This window comes from Lampetra planeri, chromosome 74 (assembly GCF_965212315.1).
Source record: "Lampetra planeri chromosome 74, kcLamPlan1.2.h2, whole genome shotgun sequence".
NCBI classification, from domain to species: Eukaryota; Metazoa; Chordata; class Hyperoartia; order Petromyzontiformes; family Petromyzontidae; genus Lampetra; species Lampetra planeri.
The window spans coordinates 3958907-3981196 of record NC_136179.1 but is presented as its reverse complement, the minus strand read 5'-3'; the positions used below and the strand labels follow the sequence as shown (position 1 = coordinate 3981196).

General features: G+C 49.2%; 1 protein-coding gene across 1 annotated transcript in view; it reads left to right on the top strand.

The window, feature by feature from the left end:
• LOC144737836 (uncharacterized) overlaps nucleotides 1–21731 on the top strand; it is a 70712-nt gene extending 48981 nt beyond the window's left edge. Inside the window, exon 13 of the mRNA XM_078620709.1 lies at nucleotides 17701–21731. Within this exon, the coding sequence (XP_078476835.1) occupies nucleotides 17701–19284 (1584 nt within the window). The 3' untranslated portion in view covers nucleotides 19285–21731. The remainder of the gene's footprint in view (nucleotides 1–17700) is intronic.
• The last annotated feature ends 559 nt before the right edge of the window (nucleotides 21732–22290 follow it).

Sequence of the window (22290 nt, the reverse complement as noted above, 5' to 3'; positions counted from 1 at the left end):
ATTATTTCCAAATCCGTGTCGGGTCCCACGAGAACATGGCACTTCAACAAACTCTCAAATTGTAAACTCACATTGCATACTCTAACATTATAAACTCTAACAATATAACCTTTAAACTATGAGCTATACATTGTAACGCTTTAAAATAACACTACAAACTAGTGTTATAGTAAACTATAATGTTGTGAACTCTAACAATATAAGCTATGAGCGATACATTTTAACGCTATAAATTTATATCATAAACTAGTGTTACAGATTAGAACGAAGTACATTGAAGTGTGATATTCGAATCTCATTCGAAATTCGATTTAAAGCTTTCGTGACTGCAGGGGTTCATCTTCTTGGTTCTTTCGGTAAGTTACATAGAAGGACTTTACCGAAAGAACCAAGAAGATGAACTCATTCAAATTCTTAGCTTCACACCGTGGTCCTCTAAGAATCACACTATGCTCGTGAGTATATAACATGTCTGTATGTAATATGCATTAATATAATGTCTGTATGTATGTGTAGTATAGTAAACTACGGCGGGAGACCACTTGACAGGTAGCACACTTTATTCACACTTGGGTTGTCACAGTAACACGTGTTGTCACTACAGCTCACGCTACACGTTCCACCTGACACGTGTGGTATCTACAGCTCACGCTACACGTTCCACCTGACACTGGTGGTTACTACAGCTCACGCTACCCGTTCCACCCGGCTACACACAGACGGGCATTCCAGCCCCGTAGCATCCGGGGGAACCTCTAGACCCACCCCAGCTTGGGTACGAATCCCGACCACTGGGTCCCGCGACCCGGTCCTCACACGGACGTCTGGCCCCCGGGTCCCAAGGTCCCGCCTCTGAGCCACACAAGGCCCCGGTCCTTACAAGGACAGCGGGACTAGGTGTCTCAGGGCCCTATCTCTTCCTCCTCCGTCTTCCGTCTTCACTGGTCACCAACTTCTCCCCGAGCGCCCGCGCGCACCGCCTTATATAGCCCTCCGCTCCAAGGAGACGGAGCCTATGCGGACCGCAATGTGAGCACCCACCCTAGCCGACCAATCATCACGCGCTGCCACACGATCCCTTCTTGTGTCAGCGCACATAACCAATCACCACGCGCTGCCACACGATCCATCACTGTCAGCGCGCATCACCAACACACAGCCAATCACCATCACATAACCCATGATCCCGTGCTGACCTACGATCCCTCACCGTCAGCGCGCGTCACCAACACACAGCCAATCACCACGCGCTACCCCACGATCCCTACCAATAGCGCGTATCACCACTACATCACCCCCCCCCCCCCCCCCCCCCACATAGCTCGCAGCCGGCCCGGCTGCCAAACAACAACAAACCAACAAAAAAAACCCCACTCCCGAAGTGTGCCCCGTAACACAACAACAACGCAACACAACAACACAACAACACAACAACACAACACAACCTATGTACAAACCGACGAGCAACACAATAAAGCTATTCCGAAAAAAAACGTGTCCAGTGTCTCCTTGACTACCGATCCCCCTTCCGCACGCTCCTTGAACGGGTGATAAAGCGGTCGAGCGGACGGGGAACGTAGTGACGAGACGCTCCGGCCGCGTCGGCCCGCATCCCCACCCCATTTATTCGGTCAGGAAAAGTTGCGCGACCTAGCGCGAGTCCGCCTGGCCGGTCCGTCATACGGGACGAGACGCTGTCGACCGTCCGGTGGCACCGGCAGCCCAGGAAGGCACGGTTCGGGCCTGGAAGAACCGGCCGTGCCCCGGGGATCTGGTCGCCGGTGGTCGGCAGCCGTCAGTTCCCGGACACCTGGGAGCGGATCAGGCGAAAACATGTGAGGATCAGGCGAAAGAATCTCCCTCCCCGGGTCGTCGGTCACATCACCTGCTCGGTCATCACGACACAAAGGAAGGCCATATGGTGGCGAGAGCGGTTTTAGCCGGGAGGGGTGAACGTACCACCAGCGCTTTCCCCATTTTATCTGAACACACTGGGGGCGTGCAACCCGCACGACCTCCACGGGTCCCCGCCATGGCCTCAACAATTTAGGTGACGTAGCCAAAGGTGCATGAGGGCAGTGCAGCCAGGCCCTATCGCCCGGTTTCCAATCGTGCACGGACACCTTCCGTGCACGCAAGCGCTCGTTGGCGACTTGCCGAGATCTCGAATTAAGCCGTGCTGCCTCCCGTGCCTCGGCGAGTTTAGCAATGTTAAATTTAATATGGTCGGTCAATTTGGAATTAGGCCGTGGCACGGAAAGTCCCAGCTGAGTCTCCATGGGCGGATCGGCCTCCCGACCATACATCAGATAAAATGGGGAAAACCCCGTAGCTGCGTGGGGGCCATTCTATACGCGGCGAAAACCCCCAGGACCTGCAAGTCCCAGTCAACCTGTGCCTCGCACACCTGCTGGCACAACATGGAGGTTAAAGTCCTGTGGAGTCGCTCCACCATCCCGTCAGTCTGTGGGTGGTACGGGGAGATACGCACCTTTTTAGTACCCAAAAGGTCGCACACCTCCTGCAGCAATTTACTCGAAAAATTATTTCCCTGGTCGGTCAGCAAGCGTTCGGGAGCCCCCTTGTCCAAGACGTAGCCTTGGACAAAAGCGTCCGCCACGGCCGCCGCTGACTGGTTGGCGAGTGGCCATGCCATAGGCCATCGGGTAAAGTATTCCACACCAACCAACAGGTACTTGTTACCCCTAGGCGTGACAGGAAAAGGCCCCAAAATATCCAGCGCAACGAGCTCATTGGTGCGCGAGACCTGAATAGACTGCAGCGGTGGATTTGGCGCAAAGGGCGGTGGTTTCCGTTTGGCGCAATCACACACCCCTTCAGTATATTGACCACATCGCTCCCCATCCCCGGTCAATAATAGTCCCGCTGGAGCAGAGCAAGCGTTTTGTTTACCCCCAGATGTAAGAGGCGTTCGTGTGCAGCCAAAACAACTTTGCCCCGCATAGCGGAAGGCACGACGAGTACGTGCCGCCGGGACATATTGTCCCACCTCATTAGCAGGCCCTGCTTGAGCAGCCAGGAGCCAGCCCGTGTTCGACCCTCCTCGGGACCCCCCGCCCTACGACGCAACGCGAGCAGGGAGCTGTCAGCCATCTGGAGTCGGCCCCACTCAATGAGAGACAGTGAGAGTAGCGAGTCCCCGCCCGCAGGGGTAGCGGGAACGTCAACCATCGGCGCATTCGTGGCCGCGACCAACTCACTCTCGGGCACAGCACCTGGCGGTTTACAGCGCGCCAACCCCATCAAGCACGCACATTCAGGACTAGGCGACAACCGCGACAGGGCATCCGCGTTGGTGTCGCGCAACCCCTTACGGTAAGTGGTCGTAAATTGATAGTCCTGGAGGACTTCCAACCACCGTGACAATTGGCCCGAGGGCTGGGCGACCCTCAATGAATACTGAAGCGCCGCGTGGTCCGTCCGGACCGTTAAATGACGGCCATAGAGATAAGGTCAAAATTGCTGCACAAAAAAACAATAGCCAGCAACTCGCGACGGGTGACGCAGTAGCGCTGTTCCGTAGGCGACAAAACCCTGATACCATAGGTGACCATCCGTTCAACTCCCTCAACGACCTGTGAGAGCACCCCCCCAATGCCCGTGTTACTAGCATCAGTATCCAGCAAGAAGGGACTCGTAAAGTCAGGGTAACGTAAGGGCGGGGCACCCACCAAGGCGTCCCGAAGGGAGCAGAACGCGGCCTCCTCCTCTGGCCCCCATCGAAACCTGACTCCCTTGGCTGTTAGAGCGTGCAAGGGTTTGGCAATGGTGGCGAAATGCTCAACGAATCGGCGGTAGTAGGACGCAAAACCAATGAAGCTGCGGACCTCAGAAACAGACTTGGGCGTTGGCCATGAACTGACACAGTTCGTCTTCGCGGGATCAGTGGAGATGCCTGAAGAATCGACAATGTGGCCCAAGTACCTCACGGATTTCCGCAGAAGGTGGCATTTCGCCGGTTTAAACTTCAACTTAGCCGATCGCATCCACAAGAACACCCCTCTTAATCACTGGAGGTGTTCCTCAAAAGTTTTACTGAAAACAATGACATCGTCAAGGTAAATTAAGCAAGTATCCCATTGCAGACCCGACAAAACCAATTCCATAAGGCGCTGAAACGTCGCGGGAGCGGAGTGGAGTCCCATGGGCAACCGATTAAACTGGAACAGGCCCCCTGGGGTCCGAAATGCTGTCTTAGGTTTAGACTCATCGTCGAGTTGCAGCTGCCAGAATCCCGACAGTAAGTCAAGTGTAGAAAAATACTGCGCCCCAGACAATGCGTCCAGGGACTCATCCATTCTGGGGAGCGGATACGCGTCAGCCACGGAGATTTTATTCAGGCGACGGAAATCTACACAAAAACGCAAGGACCCATCTTGCTTTTTAACCAGAATGATAGGTGCTCCCCACGGACTGGATGAGGGCGAAATGATGTCGGCCGTCAGCATGTCATTGACGGCCGATTGAACGTGTTCCTTCTCGGCAGGACTCAGCCGGAAGGGATTCTGCCGGACTGGTGCTGCATCGCCTGTTTCAATGTGGTGGCGTAACAGGTCTGTGCACCCAATATCATATTTGTGCGTGCTGAACACATCGGAGAATTCGATCAGCAGAGCACGCAGCGCACCCAATTGCACCCTTGACAAATCACTGGAGTCCGCACACAGCGAATCGACCCATTCAAGGTCATCACCCGATAGAATTTTCTGCGCCGGGACGGGATCAACATGTGCAACAAGGCGCTCTTCCGCAGGGACCCGTGCCGCGTGAGCAAGCACGGTGCCCTGCGGAATAACGGCCGGCCGCGAACCAGCGTTTAACACCATAACGAACGGGTCCCCGTCAGCCCGAACCAACGTTTGAGCCACCGCCAAATGCAGACCCCCGACAGCTCTATTCGATGGACCCAAAAGCATGCCTTGTCCCGCAGTCTCCCCACCCAATGGCTTCCGCAACCGGAGGGGTATCAACATCTGCGAACCCGGGGGCACGTGCACCGTCTGTGTCGCTAGCGCTTGGATCGTCGCGCACGCCGTCCGTATTTCAGTAGGGTTAGATAAAAATGAAATACGGCAACCCAATGGCAGCTCAATACAACGTTGATCCACGAAAATTTTAATGGGCATCTTAGCCAAAAAATCTGTGCCCAACAGACAAGGAACCGCTAGGGAAGAGGAGACGAAAACAGGTCCCGCCAATTTAATATCCCCTATGCAAATGGTCGCCCGAATCTGACCGATAATACCCAACGAGCCCCCAAATGGCACGTCCACCGGAAGCAGAGGTCGACATTGGACGGGGAGAATGTTATAAATGAGGTCGGAAATTATAGTCGCCGACGCTCCCGTGTCCACCAACACCCTGACCTCGACCCCGTCTATGAATCCCGTAATGACCGACGAACCGGTCGCCGCGGCCACTATTCTGTGGCCCAACTCGGACCATTTAATGTCCCCCCGGCCCCGTACGAACCCCCCTCTTCGAACCGAATCCCCGACCCCCAATCGCACATCCTCCACCGCAAAGCGACGGCCCATGTGTGTCGTGTATGTAGGCCGAGCATGTGAAGTGCCGCGACTTGCCGGGGGTAGTTGGGACGACTTGGGGCCTTGGTCGTCGTCCAACCGAGGTCCCGTGGCGCGCTGACGTGGAGCGCGGCACCCGGACGCCACGTGGCCCCGAAGGCCGCAGTTGAAGCACGTGATGAGGGACGTCGGAGGTCTCGGTTGCTCCAGCTTGCGGGTCGATCGCAGAGGCGAACGACCCCCCGACCTCCAATCCCCCGTTCGTGCTGCAGCGAACGCCTCCTCCCGTGGGCGAACGACTTGGGGCTCGGTGACCACCGGGGCCGGAGCTGAGACCGCAGCAGCAGTGCAGACGACCACCTGTTTCCGCTTCAGGACCTCGTGCGCCTGGATACTCGTTGCAACACGCAATGAACATATGTCCACTTCGTCGGCCGTGTTGATGGGGACCCCCAGGTCCTGCGCCAACTTCAGCAGTTGTTCCAAAACCATAGCGTCCTGCCCCTCCTCGTCCATACGAGGGAACGCGGCATCGGCGAGAGCCAACAACGCCGTGCGGTAGGCGAGCGCGGTCTCTGTGTCCGCCTTCCGTCGCTCGTAAAATTGGTGGCGGCAGGCCGAAGGTGGTCCGTTCACTTTGGCCATGAGGCCCAGCGCAGCCTTGAGCGTGGAGCGGTCCGATCTCGGTGCGGACCTGAAGGCCGCGAGCGTGTCATCGTCCAACATGGCAGGCAGTGCCCGCAGCGCCGTAGCGTCGGACCAGGCCGACGTCTCTTGATGGGCGAGAAATCTTCGTTGGAATGCGCCCCAGTCCCCGCCTTCTGCCTTGAAGGCGGTCAACGCGGGAAGACGCTGCTGGAAAATGATGTCGTCCTCTGCCTTGTGACTCTCCCGCGCCGCACCGTCAACCTGCAAAATGGCAGCCCCTATGGCGGGTGGCTGATGGCGGCCCGCAGCGCGCGCTGACGACGTAAGCGGCAGGGATTGGAGGACTCCCGTTACGTGTTGCTCGCAGTTCCCGCCAATAGATGACCGCTAAGCAGAAATGGCGGGAATTTCAAAATCGTTTTGGCGGGAATCAACAACGTGAGCCCTTTCAATGTCCGTCGACGTTCTCGCTCCTCCAGACGTGGTGATCTCCGCTAGGATGGACGCCGCGGCGAGTAGTAGCTCTGCCAGGCGGGAGTGCGCGTCGCGGAGTCCGGCATCAGCCCCTAGCCGCTCGTTGGGCACCCATGAGGGGTCCTGTGGCGCCGGCATCTCCTCCTCTTCTCCCCCTGATGCCTGCTGGCCCGAGTCGTCGTGGTTTTCCTCCCGGTCACACTCGTGAGTCCGATGAGTCTTCCTGGTATCCATGGCTGGAAGATTGTTTCACTCCAGACGCCAGTTGTAGTATTGTGAATGACGGCGGGAGACCACTTGACGGGTAGCACACTTTATTAACACTTGTCTTGCCACAATAACACGTGTGGTCACTACAGCTCACGCTACACGTTCCACCCGACACGTGTGGTTACTACAGCTCACGCTACACGTTCCACCCGACACGTGTGGTTACTACAGCTCACGCTACACGTTCCACCCGGCTACACACACACGGGCATTCCAGCCCCATAGCATCCGGGGGAACCTACAGACCCACCCCAGCTTGGATGTGGGTCACGACCTCTGGGTCCCGCGGCCCGGCCCTCACACGGACGTCCGGCCCCGGGTCCCAAGGTCCCACCTTTGAGCCACACAGGGTCCCGGTCCCCACAAGGACAGCGGGACTAGGGGTCTCAGGGCCCTATCTCTTCCTCCTCCGTCTTCTGTCTTCACTGGTCACCAACTCCCCGAGCGCCCCCGCGCACCGCCTTATAGAAGCCCTCCGCTCCCGAGGAGACGGAGCCTATGCGGACCGCGATGTGAGCACCCACCTTAGTCGACCAATCACCACGCGCTGCCACACGATCCCTTCACTGTCAGCGCGCGTCACCAACACACAGCCAATCACCACCACATAACCCATGACCCCGCGCAGACCTACGATCCCTCACTGTCAGCGCGCGTCACCAACACACAGCCAATCACCACGCGCTGACACACGATCCCTACTGCCAGCGCATATCAACACTACAGATACATTCTCCACACAACACTCATTCGAAATTTGCATGACGTCTTAAATGTTGGCGAATTTGGACAAGAAATGGTCCTTGCCGATTAACGTCTGGATGTTCACAACCATGGGTTGAAGCAAGCCTGACCGCCTACAGCCCCCTCACAACCATTTACGGCCTTGGGCCAGGAAAGTCACGAAAAAAATTGCGCACGAACGACGCATCCACGCAAACTCCCGATGCTCCGTTTTGAATTAGATAATTTTATTTCTTCATTGAAGCTTATATAATTTTACATCTGGAAGCCTTCATTGAAAACAACATTTCGTGTGAATTTTCTCTTGTCGTTAAGTAGATGGCCTTACTGGGGTTCGGTTCGATGCGGACTTTCACCTGGTTGGGATTGCAGGGTGGAGATAAGGCGACATAGAGCTAACCGTGCCAGAAAACCGCCGTCTGCAGATCGATTCCAACGTGAGCTAACGTCTGTCCCTGCGCCTCCATCATTCATGCAGGGGGCGCGTAGGTTTGCAGCGCCCCCTGCATGAAAACGATGGAAAGTGCAGTGTTCATCACAGATAGACGAAGTGCGCTGATATAAGAGTACGAGCGGGAAGTACCCGGCGTTGCCTGGGCGAAAAAGACACACACACACATGGACTTAGACACACACGCACAGACATTCGCTTCAGATACACATGGAGTTACACACGCAATTCGACGTACACACATACAGCGACTCAAACACGTAGACTCTCACACACACATCGACCTAATTACACATGGATTTACACACATCGACTAAGAGACACACACATGGACTTACACACAACAAGGACCCACGCACACACATGGACTCACATACATATGTAATAAACGACTCTGTCAGGCTTTCCTGGTCTCCGTTGTCGTTTATTTAGGTTCTTCGTATCGCACCCCGCTGGTCCTCGCCTGGACCCGCGCCGCCTCCGCCGCGCGCCCCGCGACGCTCCGTGTGGCCCGCCCTCGCTGGTGGCCGCTCCGCTCTCTCCGTGTGCCCCGCACACGCCGCCAGCCACACCGCTCGCTCCGTGTGCCCCGCACACTCCGCTAGTCACTCACTAGCCACGTGTGCCCCGCACACTCTGCTAGTCACTCACTAGCCACGTGTGCCCCGCACACTCTGCTAGTCACTCACAAGCCACGTGTGCCCCGCACACTCTGCTAGCCTCTCACACTCTGCTAGCCCCGTCTACCCCACGCACACCGCTGGCCGACGGTGTGCGTAGGTCTTCGACCACGTGGCAGATGGCGCTGCTCCACCACGTGGCAGATGGCGCCATCTCCCGCACTGCCCAGCGTGGCTTCCACTATTCTCGCTCCGTTTCAACTTCCCGATCTCTTCCGGCTCTCTCCCTATATCCTTCCCATCACGTGACCCTGACTCCTCCTTCCCGTACTGCCCCCGTCTCCACCCCGCATTCACCTCGTCTCCCATTGGAGCCGAGGTGAGCAGTGGCTCCTCCCACATGCTCCGTGTGATTGGCGCGGAGGCCAGCAACCACCCCGTTTATGCTCGCATTACACATATGTTGAAGTGCAATGACGACACGGAGGCAGGTCTTCAGTTAAGGGCTTGCGCCAGTTATTTATTAAGGGTTTTTGGATAACTTCCCCAGGGGTAAGTGTCCTTCACTAGGTTTCTTCACACGAACCTTCACTCTGTCTGTTCCTAGCTCGGCTAGCGCCAAGGCTCTCTCTCTCGAGTCAGATCGGGGGTTCAGCCAACACCGACCGACCGACCGAGGAGAGCAGCACCTTTTATCACTACGGCCGGCTTGTCTCCAGACTCCCTGAGCTCTACCCCTGGCTGGCTCTTCAACCGCTCTCTTTCCCGGGCTCCTACAGTAACCCCGCGTTCGTTACGTGGTCCCCCTTAAGTACCGAGAGGAGACGTGGCGTCATCACCTCGCCCAGCGCGCATGACGTCATCGCACTGAACAACGAGCATGAGGTCACATCCCTATATTACTCCTCCACACAGAGACTCGCACACATTGGCCTCCACACATACGGACTCGCATAGACATGGACTTTAGATACACACACATGGTGTTATACACTCATAATATCGACTCACAAACACATTGACTTACACAAATATGAACTAACAAAGATCAAAGATCCCCCATATAGCCTTAACAGACTGTAGGGGCAAGTGCTGTTAGCGAGCACCTATGGTATAACACACACATGGACTAACACACATACACATCGACGTACATACATCAACTGACACACATAGACACACACACAGTGACTTACATGAAGCCATGCACACACATGGACTAACACACACACATGGACTAATATGCACACTTGGACTTACACACACATCGACGTACACACACAAACATCTGGCATTGCCTGGGCAAAAAAGACACAGATACTCCGACTTACACACACACACATGGACCTAAACACACACACATATGGACTCAAATACACACATCGACTCACACACACACATCGACTTACACAGCAATCCCCGATGATGCCACAGCTAGAGCAATTATCTCTCTCTGGCGAGCCTTAGCGAGGAGCAGTTTCTAAACAAAGGTCTTCCCAGTACTGGCAGGTGCATCAAGGATACAAATGACTCGATTTGTAGTCTCAATGTCTTCCAAGATTTCCTTGTAGGCTTCTATTTGTGCATCCATCAGCTTTGTTTAATTTTCCCAAAAAAATGTAAGATTCTGTCAAGAATAATAGCATATTTCACTAGGATCTCTTGAGCAAGGGCATGCAGGTTGTCCCTGTAGGGTGTTGGTAGTCCCATAGACGTGAAGTATTTTCCAGCAATGGAGTGCAGTTTGTCGTGAAGGAGGATGAGGGCCTGTTTGAAGATAACATCAGAAAGTTGTCGTCCAGGTTTGTATTTTGTTATTGAACTCCTTGGAGGATGTCCTCACTCATGCCCTCTTTGTATTTTTGCCAGAGTCCCATGGGGTTAGATGGGCTGCAAACTTGATGAGTCATGCAGAAGAGCAATGTCAGTTGGAAAGGGGACTGACCAACATAAGCTTCTGTCATAGCTTTATGATTAAGGTGATCATGCGCAAGAATTGTACGAAGATTGCAAGCTTCCCTGTATGTTTGACAGACAACTCGTTCCACTGCTTATAGGTCTTGGAAAGATTTGTGCCCTTTGGCAACATTGAAAAGCATTGGGAGAAAGTAGCACTGCTGATTGTTGGGATGAACTGTGTCGACTCGTCCGAAGGCATCTGATTCACCGTCAGCAGCACTTCGCTTCTATTTTTTTTGCAGTCCATGTATAGTAGGAGGGAACTTAATGGTAGAGCAGGTTGGCAGCAAATGGGTCACTTGGACACAAAACCAAGAACGCCATAAGGGTGTAGAGCCAGGGCCTGTTGTTGGGCATTTCCTTTGGTGACCAAGATGCGTTGACCATTTGCAGGTGAATTGCCAAATGGACGACTGTGGGTGGATGGCCATGGATAGGGAAGCCAAGAATTCAGCAAATGGCCTCATTGTTGCTGATGTATCTTGCTTGTAAAAAAAAGTTTTGGGTCATGCACACTTTTTACTTATGAAATTTCATGGTGAAATTTCCCACTTTTTTACGTAATATATAGGATACTAAGGCTAAGCATACCCGAGGATTGCACTTTTGTTGAAAAATGAAGTTGCAAATATTTGGCCATTATGGGCCAAAAACGGCATCAGTTAGTATGCCGATATTCTATATTGGGACGTGCACATTTCATCATAAAATGTTCCACTTTTAATCTAATACATAGCATACTAAGGGTAAATACAATTGATGAATTAACTTTTTGTTGAAAAATAAAGCTATGAAAATTTGGCTTATTTTGGTTAAAACCGGCATAAGTATCCCCGATTTGATTTATGGGACGTGAAATTTCCCACTTTTAATGTAATATAGAGCATACTAATGCTTAACAAAATGGAGGAATTCACTTTTTCTTGGAAAATCTAGCTATGAAAATTTTGGCCAAGAACAGCATAGGTTAACTTTGTCGATTTGATCTTTTTACTTCAAATTTCACGGTGAAAATTCCCACTTTTAATGTAATACATAGCATACTAAGGCTAAATACAATAGAGGAATTAAAATTCGTCCAAAAATAAAGCTGTGAAAGTTGGGCTTATTTGGCCTAAAATCGGCACAGTATGCCGATTAACTTTTTTATATTCGAAAATTTCATGCATGAAATTCCACACTTTTTAACGTAATATATAGTCTACTCAGGCTAAACACAACCAAGGAATGCACGTTTCGTTGAAAAATAAAGCTAGGAAAATTGGGCTAATTTTTCCAAAAAACGGCATCGGTTAGTATGGCGATTCTCTTTTCATGGACGTGAAAATGTCATCGTGAAATGTCGCCAGCAGTGTGCTGGAGAGCCAAGCAACGACATGTACAAAGTGCTGCTCATCGCGAGCAGCACCGATGGAGGTCGTCACGGCACACGAGGGGGTGGGTGTCCAGCACCACACCCGGCCGCCTTTGTCTCCCCAGTGGCGATGTTGACACACCGCACCGGGTACTCGTTTGAGGCTGAGTCGAAACTCTCGCTCCCTTCATTTCAACAAACTTGAACTCTGACCCCGCTCTCTGACGTCACCGCTCAGCGTAACCTCATCGGCGTCAAACGCCAGGGGGAGGTGTTCCTCGCTAGTGACGTCATGTCACCCACCCCCAACCACCGCGCTCTCGAGCGTGACGTCACCTCCGCTCGGCCGCTGTCGATATCTGTCCCAGTGCCAATCCTTATTTGGGCAAAGCCACGCCCAGTAACTGGCGGCTCATTAACATAATGTTTTCGTGAAAGTCGTCGCGAGTTTCGAGCCGCTCATTGTGGGAGGGGAGTGTCATCGTACCCCGCAAGTGACGTCATGTCACCTGCTGCCGCGTGACGTCGCGAGGGACCAGGAAGTTGCCGCTCCGCCCGTACACTGAAATCCGAGGTGAGAAATTCTCATCGCGGTTGTGGTGGTTGTGGTGGTGGTTATGGTGGTTGTTGTTGTGGTGGTGGTGGTTGTTGTGGTGGTGGTGGTGGTGGTTGCGGTGGTAGTGGTGGTTGCGGTGGTGGTTGTTGCGGTGGTGGTTGTTGCGGTGGTGGTGGTAGCGGTGGTGGTTGCGGTGGTGGTTGTGGTGGTTGTGGTGGTGGTTGTTGCGGTGGTGGTGGTTGCGGTGGTGGTGGTTGCGGTGATTGGTTGTGGATGTGGTGGTGGTTGTTGTTATGGTGGTGGTTGTTGTTGTTTACCGAGGTAGAGCCTCGCTCTCTCTCTCGTAAGGATGTCAATTGAGTAGCAGCGAGCATGGAAGCGATGTCCAGGTTGGAACTTTACAACGCGAGGCCTTGCCTCCTGCCCTCGGCTGATCGCGTTTGCTTCAATTCTCTCGCTTAGTTTAGCAATCTGTGGAAGAACGTAATCAGCCAGTTTATGCGTTAGTTGTGTGTTGACCGACTCTTTGTGTTGCATTGCATTACATTTCAAATGTTACAAAGTTTGTTTGCTTAAGTGCAGTCACCAAACCTCTAAATTCTAGATTTGAAGCTTTCGTGACTGCAATGATTCATATTCTTAAGTTTTTTCGGTGAAGTCACGTAGGTTAAAACATTAAAAAGTAAAATAAAATAAAAATAAAAATCACGACGTTTCGGAGGCAACACATTCTTTTGAGATGGGTGGTGGTGGGAATCCGGTTTCAAGTAGGAATCTGTGTGGGTAGCTTTCCTGTAGACAGAATGTCCAAGGATCCGTCAGGCCTCCTCTCAAACAGAATATCCAAGAATGGTAGTTTACCGTCTTTCTCCACTTCCATGGTGAATCTGATGGATGGGTGTCTAGAATTGATGTGGTCCAAGAAGTGGTTCAATGCTGGGAGGCCATGTGGCCAGATGACGAAAGTGTCGTCTTTGGAAGAACAGGAAAGCCACCCACACAGATTCCTACTTGAAACCGGATTCCCACCACCACCCATCTCAAAAGAACTCTCTCATCAAAACGCTATACCACGGAGCCCATGGCATTTCTGACCAACACCACCTGACCAGTGAATTGAGACATGTACATCGGGCCCTCAGGATGAACGCATACTCTGACCGCACTATCCGCCAAGCTGTCTCTCCCACCATACAGAAACAGCCACATGAAACTCCGACCAAAACTATCACGTTGCCATACATAGCAGGCGTGACCAAAAAGATCTCCAAAATTCTAAACAAACATAAGATCCAAGTCCGATTCAGTACAGTGCATAAAATCCGTGATTTGATTCCATCTGTGAAGGATGTCGTTCCTGACTTACAGTATCCTGGAGTCTACAAATTGAGTTGCATTTGTGGTGATTGCTACATTGGAGAAACGAAACGTCATGTTTCTGATCGTGTCCGCGAGCACAAGTCAGATCTGAAACACGGCAGAACTGATTCTTCGGCCGTTGCCGATCATTGCTACAACTCGGTGGGCTCTCATGAAATTGTATTTTCCGAGACCAAGGTTCTCTGCAAACCTCCTGGCTACCATCAAAGGTTTGTACACGAAGCCATACAAATATACAAACACAGACATAATTTCAACCGTGATGACGGTTACAAACTGAGTAATCATTGGAAAGATGTGATTAACCATGCAAAAAAGATTTAACTACACTTATTTTCCAATCTTATTTGACAGACAACCATTACTGTTTAACCATGTTTAGTGGTGGTCTTCTTGTTACAGGTTGAGTCACAAACCGCACCTCTCCATAACAAAGGCTCAGCCTTTGTTATGCAGTCTATTCTTAATCTCAAACCTCACCTTACCATATTAATAATAAGTATGCGGCCCTTGCCCCACCACCTTCTCCAACCATTATATAAACGCAGTGGCAACTCCTGCAATCTCTCATTTACTTGATACAGCTGTCGTGGCTGTGACGGTACCGCCTGAAGACGGAAGCTTGTGTTGCCTCCGAAACGTCGTGATTTTTATTTTATTTTACTTTTTAATGTTTTTACCTACGTGACTTTACTGAAAAAACCTAAGAATATAAACCTCCAAATCTCTCATTGACACAAGGCCCTAATTATAATATGTTATAATTATTATAATGTTATAAGTATATGTTATAATTATAATATGTTATAATAATTTAATATATTGTAATAATTATAATATGTTATAATAATTATAATATGTTATAATAATTATAATATGTTATAATTATAATATGTTGTAATAATTATAATATGTTGTAATAATTATAATATGGTGTCATAATTATAATATGTTATAATCATTATAATATGTTATAATCATTAAATTTGCTCAAAATGTCCCCCCAGTATATTGCTATAAAAATATTTTTTTTAACTAATAATTGCGATGCTATGTTAATAAAAACAATTTGCTAAACCTCGGCCACAAAATCTGGACTTGTCTTCATATAACAATGCATAGATTTCTGTTTATATGATTGCGTTGTACTTTATGAATCCCTAATCTCTGCCATTACATACTATGAAACAAGAAAAGGTAAAAAAGAAAAAACATAGCAATGTAATACAATACACAGGCGTTGTTTCTCTGTGTGCCTATGTGTGTCTCTCTCTGTGCGTCTCTGTCATCTCTCTCTGTGTCTATGTGTGTGTGTCTCTCTCTGTGTCTCTCTCTCTGTGTGTTTCTGTGTCATCTCTCTCTGTGTGTCTCTGTGTGTGTCTCTCTCTGTGTGTCTCTGTGTCATCTCTCTCTGTCTATGTGTCTCCGTGTCTGTGTTTTGTCTCTCTCTCAAATTGAACAATCTTTGGAAGAACATAATCAATAATTAACCAGGTGGGGTGTTGACTGTTATGTTAGCCGACTCTCTGTGTTGTTTTGCATTACATTTCTAAGTTTCCTAGGTTTGTTTTCTCTTTCATTTGTACCTGATGATTGCTTGTGTTGCAATCAAAACATCGTATGCTATTATTTAAAAAAAAAATTCTACATTACTTTACTGAAAGAACCAGAGTATCTTTCTTAAGTTTTAATTTCTCTTCACCTGGCTGGCTACTTTGTAACTTTATTTTATTTTCAATATTCTTTTTTTTTTCATTTTTTACCAGGCCACGCCCGCTTGAGCTGCTGTACTGCTCTTGTTTTCAGAAGCGACCTGCCCACAACAACAATAACAACAAGGTAGGGCTTGTCACACGCGTGGCGGTGTTCACTCTGGACGCGCGGTGGTGTACACTTTCTACATGTGGAGGGGAAACCCGGCGATTGGGAAGGAAATCAATGCAACCACGGGGAGAGAGGGAGAGACACGCAGCCTCGGCTGTGTTGATTGATCCTCAATTAATTACTTGGTGGAGTGAGGAAGCATTAATACTGAGCAGGTGAAGGTGGCCAGGCGTGAGTCTGGACACACCACCACCTGTGAACCATGCCAGTGTGTGACAGTGGTGGAGCCAGTGGGGGTGGGGTAGCACGTGCCCCCCCCCCCCCCCCCACGATCTGATAGAAATCCCTAATTTCGATGGGATCATTGGGGTTTATTATTAAATAGCTTCACTACCCGGCTTCGCCCGGGACTTGGATTCTTGTCTTGGATAAATTTCATATTCCCTCATATTTCACTGAAACACCCAGAAAAAAATTGATGCTTGCAAGAAAGAAAAAAGCTGAAACAAATCAAGTTACCTAAATCGGATGTTTTCACTGAAGGAAATTCAACCTTAATCCACTTCTACGCAAGGTCGATTTTGGCCACTTGGGAAGGGAATGACGTGGCGAGCTGAAAAGTCGCGTTCACTTAGAAATTCCAGACAGCATTGCAGACCGCTTAACTCAGGTGTGATGCGGGTTGACGCCACACACTTCATGGTCATTCCCCCCCCCCCCCCCCCCAAAATACAAAAGTCTATTTTTATACTTTTTGCGTTGTGTACAGTTTGGAACCTACCCACATGCAAAATTTCAAGTGTGTGGCATGTTGGGAAGCTAAACATTTCGAACAGACACGTATCCACACATTTCCCTTTTATATATATAGATAAATCGGCATTTTGCGACCCCCCCCACTGCCACCGTGTGGGAAATTATCACATTTCAGTGACTCTATGAGAGGACAACATAAGTAATGGCAAAGCAGTTACAAACCACTCGCAGAATTGTGCGAAGTGGCGTATACAGTACACGACTTCCCTGAAGGCATCGCCTTCAGCGAGCGCAATGCCGATCACACGCGTCGAATAAAAAGCAAGGGACAAGTCCTTACTAACAACTCCTATCATTTTTCATTGCTGGAGGGGTTGCGACCCCTACCTGAAATCCTGGCTCCGCCTCTGAGTGTGTGACAGTGTCAAGTTTGTATTTGCAGTAAAGTCTATTAATGCTATTGAGCAGGGAGGTTATATCAAAACAGTAGTTTATTTTAGTTTTCCTCTGGAAGTCTTTATAAGAATGGAGTCAGGAAGTTATCACAGCACACGTGCAGCTGACGTCGGAACTGTTCATCCTTCCAAGGACATCTGTGTCTGGCTTCACACCTCTAAGTTGTGATTGAACATTAATTTATGCATATCTGCATAACACAAATAGTATTTTTTTCAACACCCTTTGCTATGTCAGCTAAATTTAGCTTTCATAAATATTCCTTTTGAAGCCAGACAGCCTAAATTGTGTGCTCGGAGTTTTGGGTTAACATTCATTTTGAAGATACGAGCGCTTCCAGGCATGTTTATAACCATTTGCCCTCTCATTGTGTGCCATAAGAGCTCGCGTGATGAATTTGGGACACGTTTTTGCCTATATCATAAAATATGAATAACTATAGATGTGTAAGTCACGTGTGACTATATATATGCATTCCTCTATGCCTCGATACTGATGTGTAGATGGTGTGGATAGTTTTTTTTTCTTTCTGCAGCTGTCGCTTTCTCTGCAAAATTGGTCTGATGGAGCAAAGATACTCGGCGCGACTCGGTGCAAAAAGGCAACAATGTGACCGGTGTGCATACAGCACGGATCGTCCTGAACATTTTACACAGCACCAGAGAACTCACACAGGAGAGAAACCCTTCAAGTGCAGTGTGTGTGGAAAGGCGTTTGCACGTTCATATACTCTTGTAGAACACCAGAGAACACACACGGGAGAGAAACCCTTCAAGTGTAGTGTGTGTGGGAAGGCGTTTGCACGTTCATCTACTTTTGTAGAACACCAGAGAACACACACGGGAGAGAAACCCTTCAAGTGCAGTGTGTGTGAGAAGGCGTTTGTACAGTCATCTGCTCTTGTAGAACACCAGAAAACACACACGGGAGAGAAACCCTTCAAGTGCAGTGTGTGTGGAAAGGCATTTGCACGTTCATCGACTCTTAAAAAACACCAGAGAACACACACGGGAGAGAAACCCTTCAAGTGCAGTGTGTGTGTGAAGGCGTTTGCACAGTCATCTGTTCTTGTAGAACACCAGAGAACACACACGGGAGAGAAACCCTTCAAGTGCAGTGTGTGTGGGAAGGCGTTTGCATGTTCATCGACTCTTAAAAAACACCAGAGAACACACACGGGAGATAAACCCTTCAAGTGCAGTGTGTGTGGGAAGGGGTTTGCATGTTCATCAAATCGTCATTTACACCAGAGAACACACATGGGAGAGAAACCCTTCAAGTGCAGTGTGTGTGGGAAGGCGTTTGCACAGTCATCTGTTCTTGTAGAACACCAGAGAACACACACGGGCGAGAACCCCTTCAAGTGCAGTGTGGGTGGGAAGGCATTTTTATATTCATCTGCTCTTGTAACACACCAGAGAACACACACGGGAGATAAACCCTTCAAGTGCAGTGTGTGTGGGAAGGGGTTTGCATGTTCATCAAATCGTCATTTACACCAGAGAACACACATGGGAGAGAAACCCTTCAAGTGCAGTGTGTGTGGGAAGACGTTTTCAGTTTCATCTAATCTTGTACAACACCAGAGAACACACACGGGAGAGAAACCCTTCAAGTGCAGTGTGTGTGGGAAGGCGTTTGCACATTCATCTGCTTTTGTAGTACACCAGAGAACACACACGGGAGAGAAACCCTTCAGGTGCACTCTGTGCGGGAAGGCGTTTGCACGTTCATCAATTCTTCATGTACACCAGAGAACACACACAGGAGAGAAACCCTTCAGGTGCACTCTGTGCGGGACGGCGTTTGCACGTAAACAAATTCTTCAAAAACACCAGAGAACACACAAGCATCAGAATATCCACAAGGAGTGGAGTCTGAAATCAGCTTGTGAAAGTCAAAGTGCCGCAATGAGCCCATCCCTCATGAAACAAGAACCGGAAGGAAATCCCAGCTTGGACACTTTTAAAGGTATCGAGGTGAAATATGAGGAGGTGAAATATGAGGACGTGAAATGTGAAGAAGTGATGGTGAAGAGTGAAGAAGTGAAGGTAAAATGTGAAGATGAAGAGTCAACTCCAAAATCGGACCGTCACATCGATGGAGGCAACGTGAAGCAGGAGGAGAATTCTGACTGTGAGGCAGAGCGAGGCAACTCCCAGCAGTTTGTGGAGGTGGAGGTGTGGGTGGACTTCCTCCGAGACAATACAAAGTCAAATGGAGACCCGGTAGATGTGTCAGCTTGAGACGATTGTTCTCCAATAGATGCACCTTTGTCACAGACCTTTAATGACAAGAAATAAGTTTAACACTCAATTCCTAGGTTCAACTTGCAGGGTAAGAGCAGCCAGTCTTTGTGGATGTGTGGGTTTAGTAGATCTCTAACCAGGAGCGAGAGCCAATAAGCTCCCAAGCATTCACTATGTTTTAATAATTCCATTTATATGGTGCTTAATCGCCCCGGCAATTTCGGAGTTTTGTATCGTATCTCGTCTCAAACACTCGAAGAGCATCCCCAGGTAGCAGCTGCCCCTGTGTGGCATAAGGTGGTGGCCCTGCACCGGCCTGCATGTGGACAAGATCCTGTTTGGAATTTGCTCAATTTTGACCCAGACGCCAGCATGCAATGGCCTACTCGTTTTGAATGGCGCAATAGTATGTTGTACATAAACTGTTAAGCAGACGGTGCATATTGTTTTTTTAAATAGCTTCTTGTTAATACGATGTAACCTGTTGCAGTATATTTCAGTGCAGTAATTCAATTTTGTTAAAATGACTCCATAATTTAGAATGAATACTTGAATGATTGATTGCGTCCATGTAACATTTTGTCTATAAGGGTCAAATATTGAATAAGTGATGTTAGGACAAAGAGTGTTTTGGAATAACCTGTAATGATAACTCGGGTGAGACCCGTTCTTCTGATACAGGTCAAAGGGTATTTTTGTGTTTTGGAAGCGTCTGCCTCTGGAGCAACTCATTGTCCTTGAAATAGGGAGCACACACCTACGTGACTTTACCGAAAAAACCTAAGATTATGAACCCTTGCAGTCACGGAAGCTTCAAATCTAGAAGAAAATGCCACTCAAAGGTTACACGTAGAGGAACATTCTCTACAACACGAATTATAATTGTGTCTTACGTGTTCACGTAGATTTTGTCTAACTAGGACGAGAAATGCCCCTTGCTGATTAACGTCTGGATGTTCGTAACTGTCGGTTGAAGCAAGCCCAGCTGCTCTTGAGACGCTGTGCACCAATAAGGCTCCACAGGTGGCTTGCACTGAATCAATGATGCACTCCCAGAAGACTGTGCTAGTTATAGTTTGTGTAAAACATTCCTTTGTTTCGTGGAGAGATCGATAAATGAAAGATGTCATGTCTGCTGATCTGCTTCATAGCTAGGAGGTAATTTTAAGAGCACATTTGAAATGCATTTTTGGTACAGATTTGTATTGGGTTACAAGGCAGAGCACATCTAGTAGATACATTCTCCACACAACACTCAATCGAAATTTGCATGACGTCTTATATGTTGGCGAACTAGGACAAGAAATGGTTCTTGCCGATTAACGTCTGGATGTTCACAACCATGGGTTGAAGCAAGCCTGACCGCCTACAGCCCCCTCACAACCATTTACGGCCTTGGGCCAGGAAAGTCACGAAAAAAATTGCGCACGAACGACGCATCCACGCAAACTCCCGATGCTCCGTTTTGAATTAGATAATTTTATTTCTTCATTAAAGCTTATATAATTTTACATCTGGAAGCCTTCATTGAAAACAACATTTCGTGTGAATTTTCTCTAGTTAAGTAGATGGCCTTACCGGGGTTCGGTTCGATGCGGACTTTCACCTGGTTGGGATTGCAGGGTGGAGATAAGGCGACATAGAGCTGACCGTGCCAGAAAACCGCCGTCTGCAGATCGATTCCAACGTGAGCTAACGTCTGTCCCTGCGCCTCCGTCATTCATGCAGGGGGTGCTGTTGTATGTGTTGGAATTATGAAAATTTTGATAAAAATAATAAAAATTAAAAATTTTCCGAAAAATGCGTAAATCGCATAAATTATGATAGTGTGTATTAATATGCATAAATTATGATAATGTGTGTAATAATATGCATAAATTATGATAATCACGGAGATAATCGTAGTAGTTTATGCGGATGCTTGCGATTATGTTAATGTGTGCAGTTATGATAATTAAGCTTAGTTTCGTTTATCCAGAGTTATATCAATCAGGATAACACGATTATCATTGATTAAACATTTACCGATTATCTTAGTGTGTGTTATGTTATTTTAGGTCTCCAGTTTAATATCTCATCACAGGATACAGTTCTAAGGAATAAGACAGTTTTGCATGGACTTGGAAAGAAGCACTCGAGACTTGGTGTTCAGCAATTTTAATTCTAAACAAACACATGACACTCTAGTATGCAAAAGCAAGTATATGTCAATAAATTCATGGGCAAGATTATGCAATTAACGAAAATGAATGACTAAAACATTCCTTATTCATGTAACTCGACGGCAGCAACTGCTTTGCACGATCAGTTGATATTGAACGCACCACCTTGAAATGGCAACCCTTTTTGAAACGCAAAGATAATTTTTTTGAAAGTCTTATTCGTGTGCGTGTTGTGTGTGCGTTGTCCCCTCGTAATATTAATTAAATTTCTTAGAGCCGGGAGTTGTGTCGTTAGCTTGTGTGGTGTGGGAGGATACAACCCGCCGCCAGCGAAGTTCCTCTCTGGGTTGGGCGTGGCCGCAGCGAGCCGTGCTGCCTTCCTCTCTCCACTGCTCGATTCAGTTTGCACGACGCTCGCCGTCGTGTTGTGCAATGATTCCGTCGTCGGATAGCGCGCAGCTCCTCCACGAGTTGGCACGACGCTCGGTGACGCCCAAGTCGTGCTGCTCGTGCGCTCTCTCTTTCTCTCCTTGATCGCTGCCGACTTCACACGGACACTCGCCCTTCAGGCGGTGTTGCTCAGGCTCTGGACAACGCGGCTGTGCGCGCTCACCGGCTTGGAGCGCTCATCCGCTGCTGCTCGTCCTTTTTGATGCTCGCTTGGTCGACGCTCGGCGATTTCTGCCCTTTTACAGGTTGATTGCTTGTCGTCACTCGTCTCTCTCTTCTCCGTGCTTTCCTTTGTTCGTGCAGCTGCCAGCTTCACTCGCACTTAACTTCGTTCTGCGAGAAGCGACACCTGCTATCGGCATCGGTGTTTGCTCCCTCACGATGCTCTGCC